The following is a 27,275-nucleotide window of genomic DNA, read 5'->3' as shown; positions in this document are numbered from 1 at the left end:
CCAAAAGGTCTCCCCTTGTCTGTGCCTGAGTTTCAATTAAGGTTGAATCCCAGAGGGTCTCAGTGTGGGACCCTCTGTCAAAAAATGGACAAATCCTCCTTTAGATTCCTGGACTCTGGGCTCTCTGCTGCTCACAAAACACACTCTGGCTTTATGTCTGGACATTCAGCGGCAGGAGTAAAGGTAAATAGCATGTTTTAGGAAGTCTACATCTCCCTATCCCCAAAAGATTATGCATTTTAAAAAAAACAACAACCAAAACATCTGCATACTGAATTTTTACTTCTTAAGAGCCAAATATCCTTACAAAACAGAAATGGTGTGGTAGTTAGAGAAACCAAACAATTTGTGAGCTGCCAAGTCAGTCTTAAGTATGCTCCTTCACCTTTGCAATCCTATTTTTCTTTGGAGGGTTGCGGAAAGGAAAGTTTAGTGAGCAGAGCAGGGCTGGTCAAAATTACAGTCCAGCTAAGGTCTTGGATTACAAGGCCCTGCCCCGGTTTGCTTCATGCTTTCTTGTTACACCATGGGCCACAGGGTTCCGTTACAGGCTTAAAATTTTTTCATTGAGTGCGATCTGTGACTGTGTGAGATTTGCCAAATAAGTCACCATCAGCAGGTCCTGGGAAGAGAGAGAGAGGACAGGTGCCAGATTAGATACGAAGCAGCAATGGATGATTAAGCATCTGAAACGTGCTGTCATTTAGGCGGCCGAGAGACAACAGAGCTTTTAAGCTTCCATTTCCAGTTATGATACTCGGATGTGACTCAGATAGGAGGCCATCAGTGTTCCAAGGAGCTTGAAAAAAAGCAGCTCTGCCCACAGTGGCTCTTCCATTATGGGCATTACGGGCACATTTGCTCCCTCAGAAAACACCATAGCTAAGCAGAGCCTGTATTTTCACCCCAAGTGGGCAACGTTTCAGATCAATATAACCTAGTAGAGCATCACAAGATTGGTCCACCGGAGTTCCAAGGCAGCCTTGCAAGTTAATCCAGATGTGCTGCCTCTGGCCCTATGCCGGCTACGGGGCAAAAAAGAACCCATTTACAAAAAACATCACTGGCTGGAGGCTTGAAAAAATTCTCGACTCAGGCGCCTAAAAAAGCACGTGGCCACTGACAAGCTCACGCGAGGACTTACATTGATGTTGCTGTTCAGCATGGTCTCGAAGTCCTCCGGTGTGATCTTTGGCACCTGGTTGATGAGATCCATCAGAAAACGGCCGACGGTGTTGTCAGCAGACACTTTACCAGACTAGGCACAAAACAAGAGACGACACTTAGCACACATGGAGAAGAAGAGAATGGAGCATTGTTTACTCACCGTGAATGCTCCTTCTCTCCTGAGGCGAAGGCGTCTTGGATTTGTGGGTTATTTCCTTCCATCATCCGGGTAGGCAGGACTAAGATCTTTTTTAACTTCCTGTCTTCCCTTGGCGGGAAATAGCCTGCAAACTCTCAGTTCAAACTTGCAAAGCTACTAATATAGGAATAAAAGCTCCTTTAACAAAAAACAACACGCAACAAACATGCCATTCGTAAACCCTAATAGGTAAAAAACATGTATTAAACTCAGAATAACTATAAAAAACTGTGCCGGGCGGGCCAAGACGCCTTCGCCTCAGGAGAGAAGGAGCATTCACGGTGAGTAAACAATGCTCCATTCTCCTACTGAGGCTACGGCGTCTTGGATTTGTGGGACCTACCAGAGCTCCCAATTGGGTGGGCAGAGCACTCTATTCAACCACGTTCTGTAGAACTCTGCGACCAAAGGCTGCCTGAGCTGATGACCATGTATTTATCCTGTAATGCTTCGTAAAGGTAGAAACCGAAGCCCAGGTTGCGGCTCTGCAAATTTCTTCTACAGGAGCCTGACGGTCAAAAGCCGCCGAGGCGGCTGCACTGCGTAAGGAGTGCGCAGTTATACCGTCCGGAGCAGGGACTCCCATGGCCTTGTAAGCCTGAATAATGCACATTCTGAGGGAGCGACTGATAGCTGCTGCCGACATTCTCAAGCCCTTGCCGGGATTGCTAACCCCTATGAACATGAAGTCCGAGAGACGAAAATCTTTGGTCCTATCAATAAAAATCCGTAGGGCCCTACGAACGTCCAGGGTGTGCCAGACCTGTTCTCTAGGATTTGATGGACTTGGACAAAAAGAAGGTAAATTTATTTCTTGAGTCCTGTGGAAAAATGAATTTACTTTAGGGAGGAAAGTAGGATCTGGAACCAAAACTACCTTGTCTCTATGAAAAGTACAAAGCCCCTTACGTATAGAAAGGGCTCTGAGTTCAGATACACGTCTGGCAGAAGTAATGGCAATTAGAAACAGAACCTCCATACGGAGGAACTTCAACTGCACCGTACGAAGAGGCTCAAAGGGGGCCTTAGTAAGTGCATTAAGCACTAGATTAAGGCTCCATGACGGAAACCTATGTGAAACTGGGGGTTGAGTTTGTTTAACTCCTTTAAGGAATGAAAGAATGTGCTGGTGTCTTGAAGTGGCAATGCCTTCCAACTCAGGAATAACGGTAGCTAGAGCTGCTACCTGTCTCCTTAAAGTGGAAGCAGAAAGCTTTTGTTTTACTCCCTCCTGCAAGAATTGGAGAATTCCCTGGGTGCCTGGATGTAAAGGGTCAATTTTCTTACGCTTAGTCCATCGGACAAAAGCCTTCCATGACGTGTTATAAATACGCCTAGTGGAAGGCCTGCGTGCCTCTAGGATGGTGTCTACCACCTCACTCGAGTACCCTTTGGCTAAAAGGGTTCCCCTTTCAATCGCCACGCGGTCAGAGAGAACCACTGGGGATCTGCATGCACTAGATGGCCCTGACGTAAGGTTCCCCACTGCGTTGGAATGGGCCACGGGTCCTGAATCGACATTTGACGAAGGAAGGAGAACCAGGGACGACGAGGCCAGTAGGGAGCTATTAGAATGATATCGGCTCGTTCCTGTCTGATCTTTCTCAGGACTTTGGGAAGAATGGGAAGGGGAGGGAATGCGTAAAGCAGTCCCCGAGGCCATGGGCTTAACAGAGCGTCTACGCCCTCTGCTTCTGGATGGAGAAAACGAGAGAAGAATCTGTTCACCCGACGGTTTTCTACGGTGGCGAACAAATCTACCAGGGGCATACCGAAGGTATCTGTAACCAGCGAGAAGGCTGCATGGTCCAAGGACCATTCCCCTTCGTCGGCGAACTGCCTGCTTAGGTTGTCCGCCAGTACATTTTGGATTCCCCTGATGTGCTCGGCACGAATTGACTGCAGATGGGTTTGTGCCCATGAAAAAATTTGCACCGCCTCCCGATGAAGGGGAGCAGACCGAGACCCTCCCTGTTTGTTCAGGTAGGCCTTCGTTGCAATATTGTCCGTTCTGACTAGGACATGCAAATCTCGGAGAAGGGGGGCAAAGGTCATGAGAGCTAACTTTACAGCCCTCAATTCCAATATGTTGATATGAAGGGAAGACTCCCTGGAAGACCATTTGCCCTGGGTTGTGTGGGTTAGCAGAGAGGCTCCCCACCCCTGAAGACTGGCATCCGTTATCAATTGAATGGGCTCTGTGTGAAAATAAGGAGTATGCCTTGATAAGTTCTTCAGATCTGACCACCATAGAAGGCTCCTCCTTGTCTCTAAGGATATTGTAATTAATTTGTCCATTTTTCTGGCAATGTCCTTTTGGAAGGGACGGATCTGCCACTGTAAGGGCCTGGAACGGAAACGCGCCCAGGGGACGATACCTATTACTGAAATCATCAGCCCGAGAAGGTGAGCCAGGAACATCAGACTGACTTTTTTGGATCTGGCTGTTGAAGAAGCCGCCTTTTTCAGCTTCTGCAAGCGTTCCTGGGAAAGAGAGATAGCATTCTGAACCGAATCTATGTGGACCCCCAGGTGTACCATTGATTGAGATGGGATTAGAGAGCTCTTGGAGAAATTTACAAGAAAACCGTGTTCTTGAAGAACCTGTAGAACTCGGGCTGTGTGTAGTCTGGATTGTACCTCTGTGGGAGCACAGATCAGGATGTCGTCCAGGTACGGATGCACCTGGATGCCCTCCTGTCTGAGCCCGGCGATAAGAACTATAAGTATCTTGGAAAAAATTCTGGGAGCAGGGCCCAATCCAAAAGGGAGGGCCTTGAACTGAAAATGGGAATGCCTGAAAGTGAAACGGAGGAAGCGTCTGTGGCAGCTGTGGATGGGCACATGCAGGTACGCTTCCGTCAGGTCCACCGCTGTCATGAAGGTGCCAGGGAGCAAAGAATCCAGGATTGACTTTACAGTTTCCATACGAAAATGTTTCCGAGTCATCCTTCTGTTCAGATATTTTAAATCCAGGATGGCTCTCCAGTCCCCGTTCTTTTTGGGGACTGTGAAGAATATGGAATATACTCCCTGGCCCCTCTCGAGAGCGGGAACCTGTTCTATAGCGTGTATGGTTAGCAGGTGTTGGATGGCTCTTACAGTTCTGTTGAGCTTCTCTATCTTGGAGGGAACTGGAGACCGTAGGAAACGATCCTTCGGGATAGAGGTGAACTCCAGTCTGTATCCCTCGTTGATGACTTGGGATACCCATCGGTCCGGTCCGGAGGCAGCCCATCTGGAACTGAAAAACAGAAGTCTTCCCCCCACCGGAACCCGATCGGAGTCACTGGGGATTTGGTTTTGGAAACTTATCCCCTCTCTCTGTACGTGGCTGCTGTCCCTGAGTTCTAGAGAACTTTCCTCCCCTTCGAAAAGGCCTGGAAGAATTCCAGGAACCTCTTCTGAAGTCAGAGCGGAATTTAGATTGGGGCCTAGAAGCACGAAAGGGCTGAAAAGATGGATTTCTTGATTCCTTTCTAAACTGTTTTGGAAGAACGTGCTTTTTGTCTTTTGTTTCGATTAGAATTTTATCTAACTTGTCACCAAACAGCCGTCCTTCTTGGATGGGATAAGCCATCAAATTAGTCTTAGCCTTGAAATCAGCAGGCCAAGCTCTAAGCCACAGGGCCCGCCGAACTGACGTCACTGAGGCCATGGAACGGGCTGTGAACGTCATAGAATCTAGGGAGGCATCAGCCATCAGGGTAATAGCCGCCTGGACCCTCTCTAGACCACCCAAAATTCTTTGTTGATCAGGGGGCACTAATTGAATCAATTTTTTGACCCACAGAAAGGAAGCCCTCGCAAAAATAGAAGTAGTGGCGCTGGCCTGAATAGCCAAGGCAGCATTCTCGTGTGCTTTCCTAGTGAGACTTTCAGCCTTCCTATCTAGTTGATCTCTAAGAGATCCCAGCCCATCCTCGGGAACAAGGCCCGGGGTTTGCAGATCCACCACAGGAGCATCCACCAGGGGAAGCTTAAGGAGGTTCATTGCATGAGGGGCGAGAGTGTAGAGTTTTTTAATAGAAGGCGGGGTCTGTCTATTAGAGGCAGGGTTGCTCCATTCCTCCTGAACAGCTCTGAGGAAAAATTCAGGGAAAGGAACCAGGTTATGCTGTGTTCTTTTGCGAGGAAAACACTCAGCAACTCCCTGCTTTAAATTGGACTTGTTCACCTCTGACTCAACCGAATCCTCATTGAGGTCTAAGGCCAAAATGGCTTTAGCCAAAAGGGATTGATAATCTTCTCCCTTAAAGAGACGGACCTGTGGCTCTTCGCCCAGAGTGCCCTCTTCTTCCGAATCAAATTCGCCTTCTTCCCTTTCTTCCTCAGAATCATAGGAAGAGGCATGGGAATTGGATCCAGGGTTTTTCTCCTGTTCCACCCTTTGCGCTTTTAATGCAGCCTTTGTGGGCCACTGGGAGCTGGTCGAAGGGCCCTCAGAATTGGTTACAGTGGCTCTTTCTTGAGTAGAGAGAGACCTGCTGGAATATGTAGAGGGTGACTCACCCCCCCCTTGAACAGCTAGGGACTGGGTTCTCAATTGGTGGGCCTGAAAAGCCTGCCACTGCCTCTGTAGGGCCAGATTAATTAATTCATCGGCCTCCTCCCTAGACAGCATGCGACTGCTAGGAGGAGGAGGAGGAGGAAAGGGAACCCCCGTTTGCGCCGACTGAAAACCTTGAGGAAAAAAGGTGGGGGGAAAACTATTTGCTAGTGAGGGCAATCCACTAAAATGGCCGCCTGCCGGGAAGGAGGCGGGAAAAAATCCGCCCGCTGGGGAGGTAAAATGGCCGCCCACCAGGGGAGGAACATTACCGGTTCCGGAAACCACCGCCGTTCCAGCCGCCATCGAAATCGGTCTGGGGGCGAAGTATTCTGCGCTATCCGGCGACTCCGAGACGGCGGGGGCTTTTTTCCCGGCCCTCGGAGAAGCGGCGGCTCTGTGACCGCGCTTTCTCTTCTTGCCGCCCTGTAAGGTCGGCGCGGCTCGTTTGATTGTCGCGGACTTCCGCGCCTTTTTCCCCTGCGGGGCGTCGGCCGCGGTTTGGCTGGAGCTCTCCTGCTCTACACTCCCTAAGGCATCGCAATCGCGAGCATTGGGAGATTCGGGCTGTCTGTGGACCGACTGAACCAAGCCTACTTGGTAGTCGTCCACTGAGAGGAGGTCGTCCTCCCTCTCTACAATGGCGTCCGCCATCTTGATTCTCCAGAGGGATACCTCCGGGGATCAAAGCCCGCAAGAAAAAACACAGAGGGAATGAGACAAGGACAGGGGGAGACTAACCTCACAGAGAAAAAACGAAACACCATACAAAGGAGCTAAATTTTAAAGAAATAAATTCAGTCTACAAACGAGTAAGCACAAGAGCTGCGCTTACGACCTGCCAACCCTTCTGAGGCAGGACGGAACTGGGAGTTTGCAGGCTATTTCCCGCCAAGGGAAGACAGGAAGTTAAAAAAGATCTTAGTCCTGCCTACCCGGATGATGGAAGGAAATAACCCACAAATCCAAGACGCCGTAGCCTCAGTAGGAGAAGTTACGGTCGCTGCTGAACAAACAACACTGCCCTTACCAGCACATCCTCTGCGTATTGCAGCACGGTGGTCAGGGTATCCTGAATCCTAGCAGAAGCAGATCCCACCTGCTGCAGGTCACTGGACAAACTAATCACTCGATTTGGGCTGAGGCACGTCTTCATGACGAGATCCACTAGAGAGAGAAAGGGGTGAAGAGCAGTTGTGGCTACCAGTAATTCCAGACAGGAGCCCTGGCAGAAATAAAGCAGCTTCACCGTTCAACCCCCCACCCCACGCCCGGATCCCCCAGCAGGAATCCAGCCACTACTTTCACCCAAGATGCTATGTGACAACTGGTAAAGCTGAGAACTTTATTGGTATTACAGTTCCATTACTCACAGAACAAAGCCCAACTTTAAAAAGTTAAGAGATCACATCGATATTACAATAACTGGCCCTGCATTCTACCCATGTCCAGGCCTGGCTGGAAGTGAACAGCTGGCGAGAGTAAAAGGGCAGGGGCTGAGCCATCGCCCTCCAAGCACAGAGCTCTCCCGTGCTTAGAGATGCAAATGGCTCTGGCTGGAGCATGACAACAGGTTTACCAGCTAACTCCTCAGGTAGATGGTCACCCCCGAGGGACAGAGACTGGGAAAACCACAAAGCTAGATCATATTTCTTTCTTTTGGGTCAGGAAGATTAGATTGTGAGACCATTTGCTAATAGGCGGAACTAAATAATTGACAACAATCCAAATTTCCAGATAGTGATAAAGACCAGGGGGTGGCCATTTGGCGACTGTGGCTCACATCCAGACTATTTCTCCCCCTCCTATGACACATACAGATTTGGAAACCTGGCTTAAATGCAGCCCGGCGAGTTTCCCATGCGAACTCCATCAGGCCCCCCCCAGCACACTCGAAACCATGCTGGCAGAGGCCTGGCCCACGCAGGGCCTGAGACTGGAATCAATTCTGCTTCCAGGGCTGTTCCCTTCTAGGGGAAATTTGGGGACAAGCCTTCCCCCTGCCCTGGGCAAGAATGCTGTCGGGCACACGCAGCGCAGGCTCTGCCCACGTGCTCCCTTTCTTGACTATGCATCAGCAAGAACCACTGATATCCAGGCAGGGCCACCTGCGCAGGGCCTGAGTGGGTTCTGTTTCTTGGACACACTGGAGAAGAACCTCACCCAGACTTTACGATTGCCCGTTCCTTGCTCTGCTTACCTCCTATCCGCTCCGTGTCGTAGTAGACATACTTCACTGTGAGGGGCGTGAACATCACTCCCATCGTCTTGCCCGGGACCCCCATGGCAGTGCTGGAGGGAAGAAACACTTCTGGGTCAGAGTCAGAGGAACTCTGATCTAGCCAGCCTCATCGGTGCACGAATCCCGAGAACCTCCCGTGCCAGAATCTTCCACAAATCGTACCAGGATCACAGACAGCAGCTGCACATCCAGCCACACTTAAAGAAATGTGGAGGCCCAGGGGAAAAAATGGAAAGACTGAGGGGCGAAAAGCTCCCCCACTTCCCTCAAAAGCCTTTTTTCTCTAACTTCTGCAATTCAAAGAAAATTGAACATTTGGGAGAACGTGGGAAAAGAACTCCTAAGAAATGTTTTTCTCTTTCAGAATGAGTAAAATGCTCCTAATTTATACAAAGACTGAGTCTAAACATTTTTTTCTATCTTTCTGTCCTGAGACGCAGTCTGCAGCCGCGAACTCGGGCCTCCCATCCTAACATGAATCTGCCAGGAAGCAGGGGGGAGAAATCACTGCCAAGGGCCAGGAGGAAGAGCTCCTCCAGTCACCTGCCCTGCCACTGAGCCTCGCAGGGGGCCCTCCAGGAGAAGACGGCACTGACCCAGCGCCCCTGACCAGCATCTTCGGGGACAGGGTGAGGCCCGCGGAACCCCGCACCACAAAGCCAGCACTCTGGCGCGGCAGGATGGAGCCTTCCCTGCGCAACAGCTGACCAGCAAGGAAGGCTCCCAGAAACCCAGAAATCGGCCCACAAACGAAATTATGGACGCCTGAAGTGAAGGTGTCCTTTTATGGACTCGGGGGGGGGGGGCGGATCCAAGAGGGAAGGGGCGAGGGAAGGTCTCTGGGCTGCTCTATAAAAGCCAGAAAGGCACTGAGGCCAGAGAGGAGGGCCAGACTGGTGAGGAGGTCACCGCTATGGGCAACCAGGCGGTCACGGGATCCAAGGGGGGCGGATTCTGAAGCCAAGAAAGCGCCGGCAGTGAGTACAAGGGGGACGGTGGAGGGTCCAGGTGGTAGCGCACCAGGACAGACACCTCACACTTTTCAGTGGAAAAATTGGGGGGGGGGGGGAAGCACTAAAAACAACTCTTACATTCATACACAATATTTTCAGAGGGTTTTTTTTTTACCGTAATTGGTTTTGGCAAAAATATATATAATGTTTTAATGATAATACACTATTAAAGAGTTCAATGTTTCAGTATCAAAGTTTAGCTTAATATTCCAGATCCGTTCCATCTCTAGTCCCACGGCAAGCCAGCACTTTCTTTCCCCTGGACATGCTGACCTGTCACCTGCAGGAACACCTGCTTCACGAGCAAGGCCGCAGAAGGACACAAGCCAGCCTGAAAGCCCACTCACTCCCCATCGCTTGACCCTGAACAGCGGATGAAGGAGAGCAGAGGAAATCGCCACCGAAAATGCTTTTCAGCCACACAACAGGAACCGCTGCCAAGGAGGGGCTGAAAGGTGATTTCTTCTGCTCTCCCCGTATTGAGAGGGTTTCTGAATCGCTCGTTAATCTGCAGCTCTAAGGGATGAAAACCCGAGCAAGTTCAAGTCCCGCAGTGAAGCGTCAGCTTCCGTTATTTGTACACAGAACAACACGGAGTTTGCCTTCCCAGCTAGTACCTGACGTAGGCCTTAATGCTCATGCGCCCATTTTGTAGACTGGTGTCCACAGTGAGGTGAATTGGATTGTGCGCTTCTCGGCTGTAGTATTCATGGATCAAAACCGAATGCTCTGTGATGTCATGTCCTGTTGCATACCTTCAAAGATACAGTTGAGATCATTATGAACTGTGCGTACTAAAACTTATTCTATCAATACTGAACTTTCAAAATGCTCTAACACAGGAAAATGTTTTTCCAGTGATATTAACAATGTTCTGACATTCAGGATTTAGATATATCCATAAACTTTGTACACTCATACGAAGTACCACAAATTCATATTTTAGCTTCCTTGTTAACAAGCCATTTTACATAAAAACCAAAACAAACCTAGAACAGCAAAAACAGCCCCAGTACTGCCTCAAAAAGCCTGCAATTCCTATCAGGTTGACAGATTAATTTACTCCAGCAAGAATGAAGCCCTACCACAAAAGTCCTCAGGAAGGGTATTGGGGGTAAGCAATCGGTTTGGACCACGGGCTGAAAAAAAACACCATCCTCCTGTGCAGATATTAGTGGTGGTGGTGGGGGGGGGGTGAGCAGAGGTGTGGCTGGTCTACGGGGACACGCTGAAAGCAAGGGAAACCGCCAACAGTGCTGACAGCATCTCTGGGAGCCGCCTGGGATTCCACCAGAGACTCTGCCGGTCCGGAAGGCCGTGCCAGGCACGCCTCTGGCCCTCTCCTGCCCTGCCGGATCCAGCAGCGCTGCCAGGCCCTCCCCTGCCTGGGCAGAGCTCTGGCCCCGGGAACTGAGCAAAAGGGTATTTGGTGTGCCACTGTGTGGGCAGGTGTGCTGGGTTTCCTACACCTGGATTTGATTTTCAGTAATGCGACCTGTCTAACATTAGACAACAATGTTATGTTCTGTATTTCCATCCTAAAAAGAAGGTTTGTTGAAGATACATTTTTTAAAAACTAAACAAAAACAGCAAGTTTTACAAAAATCATTTTTATAGAATTTGATATAAACATCAGGCTCTTACATAATTTGGTTATGAGTAGAAGAGAGCAAGAGTCCAGTAGCACCTTAAAGACTAACAACATTTCTGGCAGGGTGTGGCACCTATTGGCTATGGACAAAACCTTATAATCTATTCTCACTGAAGCTATCAATAATAGTGGCAACAAACGTTTGACAAGTGATGCAAACGGCACCAACGCAAGGCCTCTTTGGGCACAATGTCCACACAAACTGGCAGCCCACTGACCACACCCGTCAGGAGCACACTCTCCTTCTGCTGCACCCAATATAGACCATTGTTGTTTTGGGTGAACTGAGGCAGCACGTGGCTTTTTTGTGCACACACCATTTCAGCACACGTGAACCTGAGCCCTGGAAAATGCAGCCGTCCCAAGCGGCCAGAGGAACTGGCTCAGTTGCCACCACAGCAGAGAAAGAGCAACATCTGTGCTGCTCAACAAGACAATTAAGCTGGCTGTGCTGCTGTCACTGTTCTGTATTGGTAATAACAAATAATGACCATTTACCATCCCAGAATGATCTCACTGGGGGAAACCTTCTTGTGCAGCTCATACATATTCTTGGCAAACTCCATGTCAACGGCCACCTGAAAACAAAAATAGTAGCAAACCATAAGAATCTGCAGCAACAGCTTCATTTGGCCCAGCCTAGAGCGCGGACTGGCAGCACCTCTTCAAGTCTCAGATGCAAGTCCATCCCAGCAGTAAAGGTTTTAAATGGAAATGCCAAGGGCTGAACTCTGGATACTTGTACATGTGAAGGGTGCATCGGGAAACAGGAGAACAAGCATACTGTCCCGCTCTGCCCTTTGAAAAACAGCGGCCAGGAGAGGCAGAGGGGTAAAGCACAGGGAGCAGCAGTCTAGACGCGCTCTCACAGAAGAAGCCCTACTTCTTGGATTGGGTCAAAGAGGTAGTTCATGCTCCCCATGAAGCAGATGGTCTTAATGGAGCTGCCATTCCAGATCATCTAGCCGGCCCTGCTGCCCATGACTGTCGGGCTGCCATGAAGCAGAGTGTCCAGTACTCACAGTGGGACAAGCACTTAAGTTAGCTTATAAAAACCTATGAAAATTTTTGCGAAAAGCTTCACAAGCCCCCCTCGTCAGAGTGTTCAGCTCACTTCTAACATCTGTACTGCAAGGCACACACGCATCCGTCTGCTTAGGGGGATGCTCAACCCCAGCAGCATCAACACAGCGTTGTGGTCCGTGGCAGGGAGCGGGCATTCTGACCGGCACAAGGCTGCTCTTGGCTGTTCTGCGCATTGCAATGCTGCCGAGCCCCTGGCCAACAACTACGGCCAGTGCTGCCTGCCTGGCCTGATACTCCAGCACAGCCGTCCTCCAGTCTGATCAGCGCTGAGCAAAGAAGAGGAGGAGGGCTATCAAAGGGCCTGGAGGCCGACGGGCACTCACCTCATCTTCAGACTCATTGTGAGGGACTGAGAAGCAGTTGGTGACTTCCACGGAATGCTTGTCGATTGTGCCTGTGGAATTAGAGAAGAGACGGCCGGCCCGTCATTATAACGGTAAAGGGGGTGTCTCATGCCAGTCACCAAGGAATCAAAACCAAGCCATTCTCAGACAAGACAGGGGGACGGGGGAGAAACAGTTGAAAAATTGTATCCAAACCATTCCTCCCTCTCCCAAAGCGACGACGGGAGTTACCCTGGGCATGCAAGGAAGGGCCACGAGAGCCAAACGCTGACGCAACCCTTCCTGCCCTCCCTCTCGTGATCTGCCTAAGTTCTCAGAATCAGCATTGCTGTCAGATGCCCATCTAGTATTAACTGTTAGCAGTTTTCAACTAGATATTTAAAGAAACATTGTAAAAATACATCCAAGGGGAAAAAACCCTGTACAATATTATGTAGAATTGATGCCAAACAGAACTGATGCTCTTAAACTTATCTTCTTTCAATCCTGCAAGTTTTTTGGGTGGAGTCGTCTGAAAAGTCTATTAAAATCCATGACTACATTAATTATTTCCAGTTGTTCCTGAGTAGTACAAATTAACTATAATAATTACAGCACAAAACACATGAAACACCTAGGTTCGGCCTAGTGCCTACGGAGGGGCTAAGCTAGCCAGTGTTGCAGAGGAGGAGGGCATGGGAACACCTGAAGCTGCCTTATACTGAATCAAATCATCAAGGTCCATCCAAGTCAGCATTGTCTACCCAGACTGGCAGCAGCTCTCCCGGGTCTCAGGCAGAAAAGGGTCTTTCACATCACCTACCTGCCCAGTCCCTTTTACTGGAGATGCCACTGGAGATGGAACCTGGGACCTTCTGCATGCCAAGCAGAGGCTCTGCCACTGAGACCCAGCTCCCAAACCCCACTGGGTCACCCTGCGCCATCCACACACGCTCCAGTCCCCTGGTGTGGGTCTCCACTGGGGAGAAAGGCCGGGGGGGGGGAGGGAATAACCCTGGCTAGTACTTGGATGGGAGACCCCCACCAAGGAACACCAGGGGGTTGCCACGCAGAGGAGGGCCCCCGGCAAACCACCTCTCTAAGCCTCTGGCCTCGGAAATCCTACGAGGTTCCCATTAAGTCAGCTCTGACCTGTCAGCAAATTTAAAAAAAAGGAGGGGGGGAGGATAAACAAGACTGGGGCGACCAGGGCTCCGGCCCCCACTCTGCCATTGGGGAGGGGGGTTTGCTGGATGACCCTCTCCTCAGCATGACCTGCCTCACCAGGGTCATCTAGTCCATCCCCCCTGCACAATGCAGGAAAGTCTGCCCCCCCCCGGGCAGATTTTTCTGCAGACTCAGGGGACGGGCCCCCCACCCCTCGGGGGGGGTCTGCACAAAAACCCGAAGCGTAAAAACAACATCAGCCCCCCCCCACCAAAGCAAGCGTTCACTGCGCACGCACAGCGAGCGGGCCTGCCATGGGCAGCCTCTGCCAGCCAAGATGGGGACTGGTGTCCCCCCCGCCCGCGACCCGGCCCCTAAGCCGCTCCCGAGGCCGCCCAGCCGAGGCGGCCGCGCCCCCCCCGAGCGCGCAGAGCCCCGCCCCCCCCGTCCCCCCCGTCCCCCCCCCCTCACCGAGCAGCGTGCCGATGACCCTGCCGGCGCCCTCGTTGCGGCGCTCGAAGCTGTCGACGACGGAGGCCACCACCACCGGGTGGAGCCGCACCGCCCGCCCGCCGGGGAAAGGGGCCGACAGCGCGGCCGGAGGGGGGGCCGGGGGGGGCCCGGCCGAGGCCGCGGGGAGGGGGAGGGGGAGGGGCAGCGGGGCCGCCGGGGGGGCCGGAGCGGGGGGGGAGGGGGAGGGGGAGGAGGGGGCGGCCGCCTCCGCCGGCGGCGGGGGGGAAACAGGAGCCGCCGCCGCCACCACCAGCCCTCCTGCTGCCGCTGCCGCCAGAGGCGGAGGAGCGCTGGACGCCGCCGCGGTCGCCATCTTGCCGGGAAAGGGGCGGGCGAGGCGCGGCACTGCGCGGATAGGCGAATCCGGGTGTCAGTCACGCCCCTTCCCGGCGTGGTTTCCTGAGGAGAGCCCGCCCCCGCGGCGGCCAAACACGAGGCAGCGGCGGAAGAGGACGAGGCTGCCGATTGGCCCAGAGGACCCGGCGCGGTGACGTCGACGCCTCGCTTGGCCGGTGAGGCCGCGGTCCTCTTTTGTTTTTTAAATCCACGCCCCCTCGGTTCTTTCGAGCTTCCCCATTGGGTGGGCGTCCTCTCTTGCCGCCCCTCCCTCTTAGGCATAAAGATGGCTCCTGCGGCGTGGGGAGCGGACTTCCGGCCTCCCTCGCGTGCGACGCCCGCTCGCTTCCGACTCATGGCGGCCGTGTGCGCCGGCCTCTCGCTCAGCTCCCCCCAGCCGGCAGGCAGGCAGGCAGCGACGGCGAGGCACCGGGAAAGGCCCAGGCTGCGCTGCGGGGGAAGCGGAGCCACGGCCCCTTTAAACCAGCCCGTGAGGTTGGCACTTTTTTGTTTTGAACCCCGTTCGCAGCCGGAGTGGTCAAACCCCCACCTACGCTGGGCACCTTCTGTCCGTAAAAGGACCCCCACCCCCACCCCCCACCGAGCAAATGGGTTCCTCAGATCTCTGGTCCAGATCTCTGCTGGTCTGAACTCCGGTTTCCTTGGGAGAACCTCTGCCGCGCGCCTCTGTTGGCTTTTTCGCCTTGCTTTGCTGGCTCTCTGCTCTGTGGACCGCAGCTGGGTCTCCCTTCCCCCCCCCACGCCCACCCCCCCGGGACTCCTCCACACCTCAAGCCCCATGTTTAAGGTTGTCTGTCCCTTCCTTAAAACCTCCCAATTTTCTACTTTGTATAAATGCGCCTCTTGCTGGGTCTGATTGCTTAGGAAATCAGTTCTCAGGTACCTAGCGTGGGTTCTTTACATTTTGATTTTGTATTTTATATATAATAAAGGTTTTTCTGTTTACAGTTATTCTCTCACTGTCTTTCTTCATACAAATCTTTTGGGGTTACCCCTACTGAGATTCACTCTGGTATACAGAGGCTAGAGGGTCTTGCACTATTCTGTTCTGGAACCCATGTAAAGCTAATTTCCTCTGGGTTCAGTTTGAGTAACAATGACACACTTGGTTTTGGAGGCACTCAAAAAGAAATGGGACCTTCTTGCCCAGTTGTGGGGTCAGAAAAGACCCCTCTGCCTGTCTCTTGGCAGACTAAACACAGCACTGGTGAGTATATTCCCAGATCCTTTTTTCCCCTAATAATGTCTCAGAAGTGCAAAACAAAAAACAGAGGCTAGCTTGAACTCGAGTCTGGGAAGTTAACAGCTCCCAAGAAATGCCCTTCTTCTGAATACAGCAGCAGAGTCCACTTTGGGGATGCAGGGTTGCCACTTTCTGGAAAGTCAGGGAAATGGAAATTGGTCTGAAGTCAGGGAAATTGTGATTAAAATATATTCAAGCAGTGGATTTTTGACCTGCTGCTGCAAGAGCATGATCTATTCTTGTGGCAACTGGAATAGAGAAGTAGAATACAAGTAAAACTTAATGATGCCCTTTCCCAGCTCCATCCCCAGCAGCCAGCCTAATATGTTCGTTGAACTCTGTCCCTGCATGATTTCCAAGGTCTGCCTGTCAGGAAAGAAAATACCAAGACCACGGTCACACAGCCCGGATAACCTACAAGAACCAATCTGCCTGTAGTATTTGCAAAGCAAGGCTAATTTAAACATTTAGCAAGATACAAACTTTAAACATCTGTTTTCATCCCTACCTGCTAGTACTGCATTTAACTTACATATAAAGCATGTTTTTGAGTCATGTTTGTGTATGGAATGGACGTTTTATCTTCTGCTAAACCCAGCACAGAGTGGCAAATTAGTTTTGCTGCTGTTGGATTTCACAGACAACTAGCACTTTCTACTCTGCACCATGCAAAGTAAATTTTGCAATTGCTTGTTCCTGTTGGAGTTTACAGAGTACCAGCTCTCTCACTCTCTTCCCTGACTTCTCCCATGCATAAAGGTTGCAAATGAGGGTTGTCTGCTTCTCTAGATTGCAGAAATGATCTGCAAGCATTTAAACTCCCCCTCCTTTCTTGCTGCTGATCTGCTCATTACACTTTCTGGAGCCAGAAAGTGAAACTTTCCCAGCTGTGGAAAGTTCCTATTTGCCAGAAAACAAATCTGCTAACATCTTGGTGTCAGGCAGGTGGTTCTGTGTACGGCTGTATCTGAAACCACATTTTGAAGATGGCTTCTAAGAGGACAGTTTTTAATATGCAGTGACTGGATTTCAAACTTTATCCTGACTTCGTTCCATGGCTATCACCAGTTGCTGGAGGCAAATGCAAAGGTTATTGTAAAGTTGTGAGGGTCCCTGACCTCTCTGTGCAAATCCCATAAATTCACTTGTTCAATCAGGCAGATAGAAACAAGGTTCTTTTATTGGAAGCTACAGTAGATACAGTCCACACACTGATAAAAGTTGCAAGTAAGCCAGTCTGCTCAACTACAGAATTATATCCCCTACAGGGGAGCAAAAGGTCACACCTATGTTATGGGAAGCTACAAGACAGATGGGCACGGTACAGACATCAATCGTCCCCAGAAAGCTAGTTAGGGTTATCTACTTCCCAAGGCCGGAATTGGCAAGAGGGAGTGAACCAAAGCGCAGCCGGGGAAACACAGCAGGGGAGGCACTCGTGAGACATACCAGTCCGGGCTTGACAGATATGGTGCCTGAGATCAGGGAAGGCCAAATGGTCTGAACTGCTTTTACGAGTCCAGTAAGGGGGGGGAATCGTGATACCAGCACACAAAGACATACAGATCCTCACATTCTGCCCCCCTTAAGGCCCCCCTCCCCCAAGTCCGGGCGGACGAGGCCGGTCCGGGTAAGCGGAGTGAAACTCCCGGACTAAACGAGGGGCGGCCACGTGAGGAGCTGCCACCCACTCATCCTGAGCGGAGCCCAGGTGTTTCCAACGAACCAGATAGAACAGTTTCCCTTTCTTCAACTTGGAATCCAACACTCGGGAGACTTCCAAATGTGTCTCCCCCCCCCACAACCGTAGGAACCTCAGGCTTCGGGAGAGGATGGAACTGTGGGGCGGAAATGTACGGTTTCAGCAGACTGATGTGAAATACAGGGTGCACACCTCTAAGGGACTTAGGAAGTTCCAATTCCACAGTGACATCGTTGATCACCCGGGTGATGGGAAAGGGACCCACGTATTTGTCATTCAGTTTTTTACAAGGTCGAAGGGAGCGTAGGTTCTTGGTGGAAAGGTATACCTGCCCCCCCACTTTGAGTTCCCACCCCGGAGACCGATGTTTATCTGCTTGATCTTTGTATTTGCGTTTGGCTCGTTCCAGGTTTTTCTGCAACCAGGGCCAAGTGGTTTGCACTACCTGTACCCATTCTTGAACCTCCTGCACCCCCTCGAGCTCGGGGGTGATGTTGGGGGAACCGAAGGGTCCAAAGTCTTTCCCATAGACCACCCGAAAGGGACTGAAACCTGTGGAAGAATGGGGGGCATTATTGTACGCATACTCAGCAAATGGCAACAGATCTACCCAATCGTCCTGGTGGTAATTGACATAGCACCTCAAGTAACATTCAACCACTGCATTGACACGCTCGGTTTGACCATCCGTCAGGGGGTGGTACGCTGGCGAAAGCCCCTGCTCTTCCACCCCCATTATTTTTAGGAAGGCTCTCCAGAATTTGGCTACAAACTGAGCCCCCCTGTCGGAGAGGACCTTCCTCGGAATCGAATGGTGTTTTACCACGTGATTAACAAACAGTTTAGCCAGCTTCGGAGCCGAAGGGAGTCCTGCACAAGGAACGAAATGAACCTGTTTGGAAAATAAGTCAGTTATTACCCACAACACGGTTTTCCCCCGACTGGGGGGTAAGTCAATAATAAAGTCCATAGCAATCACTTCCCAAGGCATGTAGGAGTCTCAAGCGGTTTTAGGAGTCCGGGGGTTTTCCCCATCCGTCTTTTGGCAGTGGCGCAGATGGGGCAGCTGCGCACGTACATCTCCACATCAGATCTCATGCCGGGCCACCAAAATTGTCGCCGCAGCAGATGCAAGGTTTTGACAAACCCAAAATGCCCCGCAAGTTTGGCCCCGTGAACCATTCCTAGCACCTCTTTTCGGAGTGCCACCGGAACATAGGTTTTACCCCCCTGCACCCATAAAGAGTCCTGTTGGGTGAGCTGCGTGGGGAGAACTTGCTCCGCTTCCTTCAGAGAAGCCTCTCGGAGCCGCAATAGAAAGTCCTCCGGAATCCCTTTGGGGGGGGGAGACCTGCTGGTGCTGGGATTGGGAGCGGGTGGTTACTGCAAGTCCTGAGGCTTCCCCCCTCTGTTCAGGGGTGAATAGGGAGTCTACAGGTCGATCGAAGTCGTTGCGGTACTGGGGAAGTCTAGAGAGAGCATCTGCTAACGCATTATCCTTCCCTGGAACGTGTTTCAGCACGAAACGGAACTTAGCAAAAAATTGAGCCCAACGAATCTGTTTTGCGTTGAGCTTCCTAGCCCCTTTTAGAGCCTCTAGGTTCTTGTGGTCAGTGCGAACCTCAAAGGGGAATTCCGCCCCCTCCAGAAAATGTCTCCAAATGGTGAGGGCATGTTTGACTGCGGCTGCCTCCTTCTCCCATATGGCCCAGTTAATCTCCGCCTGGGAAAACTTTTTGGAGAAGTAGGCACATGGTTTTAATTGATCAGTTTCGTCCCGCTGTAAAAGAGCCCCCCCCCCCATGGCCACATCTGAAGCATCGACTTGAACCACGAAAGGTTTATTACAGTCGGGGTGGGCAAGAACGGGCTCGGACGAGAAAAGCAGCTTGAGCGTATCAAAAGCCTGCTGGCAGTCCGAGGTCCATTGTAATTTAGCCGAAGGCAGAGCGGCGTTCGCTCCCTTCCCCTTAGTGCGCAGGAGCGAGGTGAGAGGGAGCGCTACTTGGGCAAAGTTAGGAATGAAGTTTCGATAAAAGTTAGCAAAGCCTAAAAATTGTTGCAAGTGTCTACGCGTGGCGGGTGGTTCCCAGTCCATTACTGCCCGAACCTTTTCGGGATCCATCTCCAGCCCCTGGTGGGAAATTACATAGCCCAGGAAGGTGATGGAGGGTTGATGGAAATCACATTTGGAAACTTTAGCAAACAGTTTGTGTTCGCGCAGCCGTTGCAGCACTTCTCGTACCAGCTGAACGTGCTCTTCCATGGTTTCGGAATAAATAAGGATGTCGTCTAGAAATACCACCACCCCTCGAAACAATAAATCATGTAGGACTTCATTAATTGCATGAACACACTCGGAGCCCCAGAAAGTCCGAACGGCATCACTAAATATTCAAACATTCCAAAACAACAAGAAAATGCAGTCTTTGGTTCGTCCCCTTCTCGAATGCGTATTCGGTGGTAAGCCTCCACCAAATCCAATTTGGTGAAGATTCGGCCCTCCTTCAATTGCGCGAGGAGGTCTGGAATGAGAGGGAGGGGGTAGGTGTTAGACTGAGTGACCGCATTCAGTCTACGGAAATCAATACAAAGTCTTAAATCCCCCGTCTTTTTCTTGACAAAGAAGGCGGGGGCCGAGTAGGGAGCCTTGGACGGGCGGATGAAGCCCCGCGCCAGATTGGTGTCCAAATATTCGCGCAACACAGCCTTTTCGTTAGGGCTCATGGGGTACACTTTCCCTTTGGACAATTTGCCATCCCCGACTATTTCAATAGCACAGTCCGTTTCTCTGTGGGGGGGCAATTCGTCACATTCCCGCACATCAAACACATCGGTGAACTGAGAGTACTCGCAGGGAAGCTGGGGTAAGGCAGTCTCGTGGAGGGGGGCCCCCACGAGGGCGGCTGCAGGAGCGCTGAGTACCCTGTTTTTGTCGTGGAATTCGCAAGGGTTGCGCGGGAAGGTGAGCGTCCGCTTCACCCAGTCTATGGAGGGATTGTGCCCCAGTAACCAGTTCATTCCCAAAACCACGGGTGCGACTATGGGTGCAATGGTAAAATAAAGGCGTTCCCAATGCTCCCCTAAGGACATGATAACCGCTGCGGTGCGGTGGGTTACGGGTCCCCTTTTAAAGTCACTGCCGTCCATCTGGGAAAAACGGATGGGTTCGGGCAGCCGCTTTCGTCTAACTTGCAGCAACTTTGCTGCCTCTTCACTCATCATGGTACGGGCACAACCCGAGTCCACCAGGGCTGTGAATTCTAAGGTGGGACCTCCCTTGGGTAGTGAAAGTTTAACTTTGACATATACATTGTCTTCCTGAGCGCTTACCATTAGTGGAGCTCCTTGCACAACGTTCGGAGCGGTCTGCTGAGGAGCCCTCTTTACAGCAGACCGGCGGCGTTTTTTGCCGGCAGGTCCCAGTCTTCCTCCTCGCTGGAGGAGGTGGTGGTGGGGTTAGTAATCCGCGACTCCGATGAGTCAAGTGTTTCCATTGTAATCCGTGACCTCGATGGGTCGGCGATGTCTGAGGTAACGACCTCGGTACGGGCGTGCAGGGCTGAGGGCACGCTGCGTCGGCTTGGAGGCGGTCCGCCGCTCTGGCGGCGGGGTTGCCCCTCGGGAGAGGGTTTCTCAGGATCGGTTGAGATCGGGCGAGTCGGTTCGAGAAGGGCATTGCGAAGCAAAGTGTCCTTTCCCCCCGCAAACGAGACAGACCCCGCTTTCAAAACGCCTGCGGCGTTCGGCCATAGAGGGTCCGCTCCCGGAGGGGATACGAGGGTCCTTCGGACCTCCGGGCCTGTCTCCACGGGGTTTGATCTCTCGTCCGGTGCGTTGCCGGGACAGGAGGAGCAGTTGCTTACGGTTTTCAATATCGGCGGCGTGGCGAATCCAGCCTTCAACATCGGGAGGGTTGCCCTGCATGAAGGCCCAGTGTTGCAATTCTGGGTTCAAGCCTTCGCGGAAACACTGCACTCTGGTATTCTCGCTCCAGTCCAAAACTCGACTCGACAGTGATTGAAACTCGCTTGCATACTGTGCAACGGTTTTAGTCCCTTGGCGTAGTTGCTGTAAGGCAACCTTTGCTCGCTCACCCAAATGCGGGTCCTCAAAACGATGTCGAAGGGCGACCATGAAGTCATCGAGGCTTCGCAAAACCGGGGAGCGTAGCTCATACTGCTGCACCATCCAGGCAGCCGCTTCCCCTTGAAGAAGAGAAGCGATGTATTGGACCCGGGAATCCTCTGAAGTAAATGTCCGGGCCTGTTCACGCATAAAAACGTCCACTTGTACCATGAAGAAGGTTAACTGGTCGCTTGACCCATCATACGTAATCTTCAGGTCTCTGCGCGCTGAAGGAGCGAGGGGTACTGGGGGGTTGGGTGGTGGTTGCCGTCCTCCGTCTGGTGGAGCTGCGGGTGGAGGCTGAATCTTCAGCGCATCCATGGCTCCGGCCATCTCCAGCATCGCTGTATGCATAAGGTCCATTCTTTCCAGTAATTCCTGGCGCTCAGACTGCCAACGCAGCCGTTCTTCATCCATTTGATGAAGAAGTACAGCTTCCTTCCGGGCGGGATCGTCCTCGAATCCTACCCCGTGTAGTACAGTCCGCCTTGACTGTATGTCGCTCTTCGGTAGCGACCAATGCTTGGGAGTTTCCAACCAGCTCTCCAAGCGGGTTTTCTTAGGTTTAGTTCCCAAACCAGGTCGTCCGTCGCCCCCACTCGGTGTCTTCCCCGGGGACTTCCCGTCCGGCGGGGGCACGGTCGGCTCTGTGGGCACAGCGTCGTCCTTCTTGTCGCCGTCGTCCGGCTTATCGTTAGTATCCCCGTTGCCAGCCATAACTGTCCAGAAACGGTACAGGAGCGGGTCAACGTGGTAAGGACTTGCAACTTAATGTGAGGGTCCCTGACCTCTCTGTGCAAATCCCATAAATTCACTTGTTCAATCAGGCAGATAGAAACAAGGTTCTTTTATTGGAAGCTACAGTAGATACAGTCCACACACTGATAAAAGTTGCAAGTGAGCCAGTCTGCTCAACTACAGAATTATATCCCCTACAGGGGAGCAAAAGGTCACACCTATGTTATGGGAAGCTACAAGACAGATGGGCACGGTACAGACATCAATCGTCCCCAGAGAGCTAGTTAGGGTTATCTACTTCCCAAGGCCGGAATTGGCAAGAGGGAGTGAACCAAAGCGCAGCCGGGGAAACACAGCAGGGGAGGCACTCGTGAGACATACCAGTCCGGGCTTGACAGATATGGTGCCTGAGATCAGGGAAGGCCAAATGGTCTGAACTGCTTTTACGAGTCCAGTAAGGGGGGGGAATCGTGATACCAGCACACAAAGACATACAGATCCTCACAAAAGTGTGCTACAAAACCTTTCAACTAAGTAATATGGGAATTAGAGCTGTGGAGTCTCATGCACAAGGGACCATCACACCAGAAGAAGGACCTGAAAATTAAGTCAACAGTCCACCGCAGTATGTTTAGGTTCAAAGCCACGTACAAGTTCAGATGGTAAAACCAGAGAGGGTGAAGAGACAGCCCCTGCGAAAACTTGAAAACATGATCAAAGTGATGAAAATGGCAAAAAATTACCCACCACACAAACTAGTATGGCTGCCTATGTAATCAAGGACTGCGTTAGGACAGCAGAGGGCCTGTGGACTTTGCAACTACTGGTGATGAAGATGTCATTTAACTCTTGTAACAACATCAGTGAGTTATTCAAGCGAATGTTCTCAGATAACTCAAAAGTTTCATCTTGGAAAAACAAAAGCAATGGATTTTGTTGCTTTTTGGCCTGGCACCATATTTCTCTGATCTTTTACTGAAACAGCTGAAACAATGCCAAACATTTGTTCTGTTTTGATTAAGCTTTGAATAAGGTGGTTCAAAAGGGACAGAAGAAACAACTTGAGGGACAAATTAAACATCTTGAAAATGCTAAAAAAAAAAGGAAACAATTGATGAGAAACTAAAAGTTACAAATTAAAAAGAAAACTGTAGAAGTGATAGTTTTATATCTTAATTCTTTAAAACAGATTACTTGTATTCTAACTTGATTATTACTGCAATTTCAAAACTAAGTTTTATTATGTGGCTTGAGAAACCATATTAGATAGAACGTTTATATAATTTTTAGAGTACCTTTAAAACAATAACAAAAATGTTATGTCATTTGTTAGCATTCAGAGTTTACTTGAAGTTTGTATCTTGGTGTAATTTTTGGTGCAATTGCAAAACAGATGTTGCTGCAGTTAATGTTGAAAGAAGCTGATATTAAATCTCTTACTTTGACAAATACTTTTGCAGTTGAAACTTGTGTAGTTGTAGAGTGGAACATTTCATTAAGCCTTGCATTAATGCAACACAACCTATTCATTTTTTAACTTGTGGTTATATTTGAATGGTAGGATGGGAAATTGACAAATGTTGGTCAGGGAAATGAAAAATAAATTTTTAGTGGCAACCCTGGTGAAGGAAGTGTACAATTTCAATTTGTTTGATTTAATCCTAGCATGTTAGTCATTCACAAGATATATGAAAATTATAAAGGAACAAGTTTATAAGATATCATTTACTAAAATATATGGGAACAATTAATACTTGTAAGCTGTAGTTATCTATATAAGCCAGTAGGGAGCAGTATATCCTAACAAAAGTTTACTTCTGCTACAACTTGTTAAAACTTCTGCACAGGTGTAAAGAATTACGTCAGTGACTAGTACAGGGAGATACGAATCAACAAGAATTGATAAATTGAGCTGAGGGGGTGGGCACATCACGGGGCTGTACAGACTGCATCATGAAATTTAATCAGACAAAGACTTCGAAATTGTATAAAAACTGAGATGAGAGGCGTGACATTTTGGAAGAGTCTTATTTTCTGGCCACGAGGCTGACTTTTTCCCGACTAGCAAAATAAATTTACCTCTTGTTTCTAAAAGTGGGGTGGCTTTTTTGCATCCTACACTGGGATGATACTTGTGGCTCTTGAAAGCAGTGTAGCGAAGCAGCAGCTCAGGCACAGTTACACAAGCACAGAACGTTCTGCAGCAGCTAGACCGGGGAGGTCCCCCAACCTTTCTGAGCCTGTGGCCACCTTTGGTATTCTGACACAGTGTGATGGGCACAGCCACAAAATGGCAGCCACACCTTACACCTTCAGGCACACAGTGGAGACCCTTGTGTTGTGATGGCAGCGGCTGCCAAAGCAAGAGTTTAAATAAATCTGCACAGCCAATGAAATCTCCAATGGCCAATAAGAATCCTTGCCAGCCACAAGCCTCACCTGGCCCCACCCACCTTCTAAAGTGCCTGGCTGGCGGCCAGGAAAGGTGTCAGGGCACCATGGCGCTCATGGGCCAGACAGTGTGGTGCTTCCAGCACACCCGTTGCGCTGTTTGAGTGTTCTGAAAGCCAATTCGCTTCCTAGACTGTGTGGCAGGATCTAGCTGCATTTGTCTGTAAAACTCCTTGGGCTGTTTGTGTGTGCGCACACTCGGCTACGTTCGGTATCCTTTTAGAATGAGGCGTCTTCACCATGATTCGGCCTACGGATGCTGGTGAGTCTGCCTCCGACCTCAACCCGCTGTTTTAAGCACACACAACAACACAACAGCAGAAGCACCTCGGAAGCATGGACAGGAGGAGATGGTGAAAAGCTGAAAAGACAAAGGGGCAACTGACCCAGGGGCGGCCATGAGAACTTTGGGCAAATTCCCCTCCCACCCCCCTGGGGATCTCCTATCCCCTCTTGCTGTGATTTGACTCACAACCAAATCCCAGATCCCCATACCATTAGTCCATCACTCCTGGATCTTTTTAAAAAACATACTGGAAGAACAATTATATAAAGTAAGCTTATTGCTTAATTGCCTATTTTATTCAGGTAATAAAATTTGTTTCCCCCCTTGGTACAGAATTAGGATGTTTCGGGGCACAGAAAACACAAACCCAAGAATGAAGGAGAGAAACAGAAAACAATCATCATTAATGAGGTCAAGCAGTGTCTAGCCTGTTCTGATACTTCCAATTTGCAGCATGAGAGTGTCCACCTCGTCTGTGTCTCAAGGAGCTCCTGACCGGCCTACTAGTGCTGAGAAACTTCAGACTGCTGTTTTAATGGGGCCGGCCCGAAAGCCACCCCGAAGCCAAAGGAGCAGCATCTGATGGATTCCACTGGCTGTATTACAATGTAGAAGGAAAATGGTACAGTAAGATTAGAGAATGAACTGCGGTCTAACAAATGAGGGCCCCCAAATTATTTCGTAGCTGCCCTCTATTTAGACAAATAAAGAACTGCAGACTCAAATCTGAAAATGCATCATGGCCTTTGATCACACAGATAACAACTCGCTCACTGTAAATTGTTCTTTTTTCTCTTCTGGCACCACTATTTGCAAATGAAAATAAGTTTTCAACTGGACTTATCTGGGGAGGGGGGGGGAATTGGTTAGGAAGAACCGCTGCCCACTCACAGTAGTTTTGTCTTTTAGGAACACCTGCAGTTGTTGGTATTATTCAGCCATGCCAACCAGGCACAGGCCAAAAGTCATCTCACACCTTCTCTAGAAACAAGAAGCTCCAAAGGCTTTGTTACAAATAAGAATCCATAAAATTATAACCTTTATTTGCCAACCCTCTCCCTCTTTCCCCTACACCTTTAATACGCTTGGCCAGAACCCTCTTCTGATGCACCCAGGTCCTTCTTTCTAGATGGAAGGAAGAAACCCCTGCGGCTGCACTGGGGACACACCCTCGGGCTTTTGGTTCATTAGCACTTTGTACGGAAATAGATTTTCTGCAGCAGTGCTTTTAAAAATAAGCACTGCCAACTATTAAAACTATTATCTAGTTTTTTTCTCACAATCAGATCATTTGTCTGAAAAGTTTATTTTCATTTCCTGAACACTTAAAAGCAGCATTGCTCGAGATGTTACACCAGTGTCCAGAGAGAACCAAACAAAATTAAACTGACATAAATTACAAGTCTTTGCTTCTGAAATAGCTTCAGTAAACAGAAAACAAGACACACACACAGAGAGAGATTGCGAGGAACCCCCCCAACATTTCATGCAACAGCAGGCAAGATGTAAAAAGTCACCCAAATCCACACATTTGTACACTGAATCATCAGAAAAAAGTATTCTTTAGTAAATCTGTACATCCAAATACATTTGGGAGCTACATCTAAGTTACATTATTTAACGTTTTATACACTTATTACCCCTTTTACATCATCAAAGAAACACTCCAAACCTTGGGGGATGGAAGGGAAAAATGAACCAGAAAAAGAAAGAAAAAAGAACAGAGAAATTATAGACATTCAGTAATTTGTTTTAATCTAGACCTCCAAGTATTTAATAAAAACAGACTGCATCTTCTTTTTAATATTTTTGTTTTCTAACTGTACAAACAACTTACAGTGCAGAGAAGTCCACCCCAAAGTACTCAAAGTTTCTTTGGATGGATCTCAGATATAGCTGGATATTCCTTTAAAGATGAATTAATGGGAAACTGGTCCAATTAGACTGGTGACATTGCATGCAAATTATTTGCCATGTTTGAATAAAAACATGTTTGCGCATATAATGACACTGCAGATTAATCCTGGGAGCGCCACCCCAGGCGTTACTTTACCCTGTCAAATAGCATTAAAGTTGGAGGGATCTTTCTGGAACAGTGTTTAAAGTACCAGTAACTAATCAGCTAAGTTTAAGGAGCCGCCTTTTCATTTTCATTTTTAATTGAATGGAACAAATGCTTAAATACAGTTTTGTCCTCTTCACTGAAGAGAGCTAGTCTATTTCAACTTTAACGCACTACATTTGGGGAAGTTTAGCCTGTACTGTGGTAATGCCTACTGAATACAATCCAAGCATTTGCTGTGAACAGCTGGAGAACATCAGTAAGAACGCAGGATCAATGAAAACAGATGTTGCTTTAAATGATCCACAAAACAGAGACCCCCCCAGAGTGCCCAGTGTTATACACACGGTTTTCTTCTTGCACTTTTTGGTGTGCACGTTTATATACTTTGCCCCCTC

General features: G+C 49.8%; 1 protein-coding gene across 1 annotated transcript; it reads right to left on the bottom strand.

Moving 5' to 3' along the window:
- Positions 1 to 529: 529 nt before the first annotated feature.
- On the bottom strand, positions 530 to 14,223 carry EIF3F (eukaryotic translation initiation factor 3 subunit F). The gene is made up of 8 exons (XM_056848553.1): positions 13,869 to 14,223; positions 12,231 to 12,301; positions 11,320 to 11,399; positions 9,788 to 9,925; positions 8,116 to 8,207; positions 6,946 to 7,082; positions 1,145 to 1,258; positions 530 to 622 (listed from the first exon to the last, which is right to left on the bottom strand). Exons 1-8 carry the CDS (start codon positions 14,221 to 14,223, stop codon positions 545 to 547), a joined length of 1,065 nt encoding a protein of 354 aa, XP_056704531.1. The 3' UTR covers positions 530 to 544.
- Positions 14,224 to 27,275: the final 13,052 nt, after the last annotated feature.

This window comes from Euleptes europaea, chromosome 4 (assembly GCF_029931775.1).
Source record: "Euleptes europaea isolate rEulEur1 chromosome 4, rEulEur1.hap1, whole genome shotgun sequence".
NCBI classification, from domain to species: domain Eukaryota; kingdom Metazoa; phylum Chordata; class Lepidosauria; order Squamata; family Sphaerodactylidae; genus Euleptes; species Euleptes europaea.
Note: the sequence above shows the minus strand (reverse complement) of the source record. Positions and strands in the feature narration are given on the sequence as shown.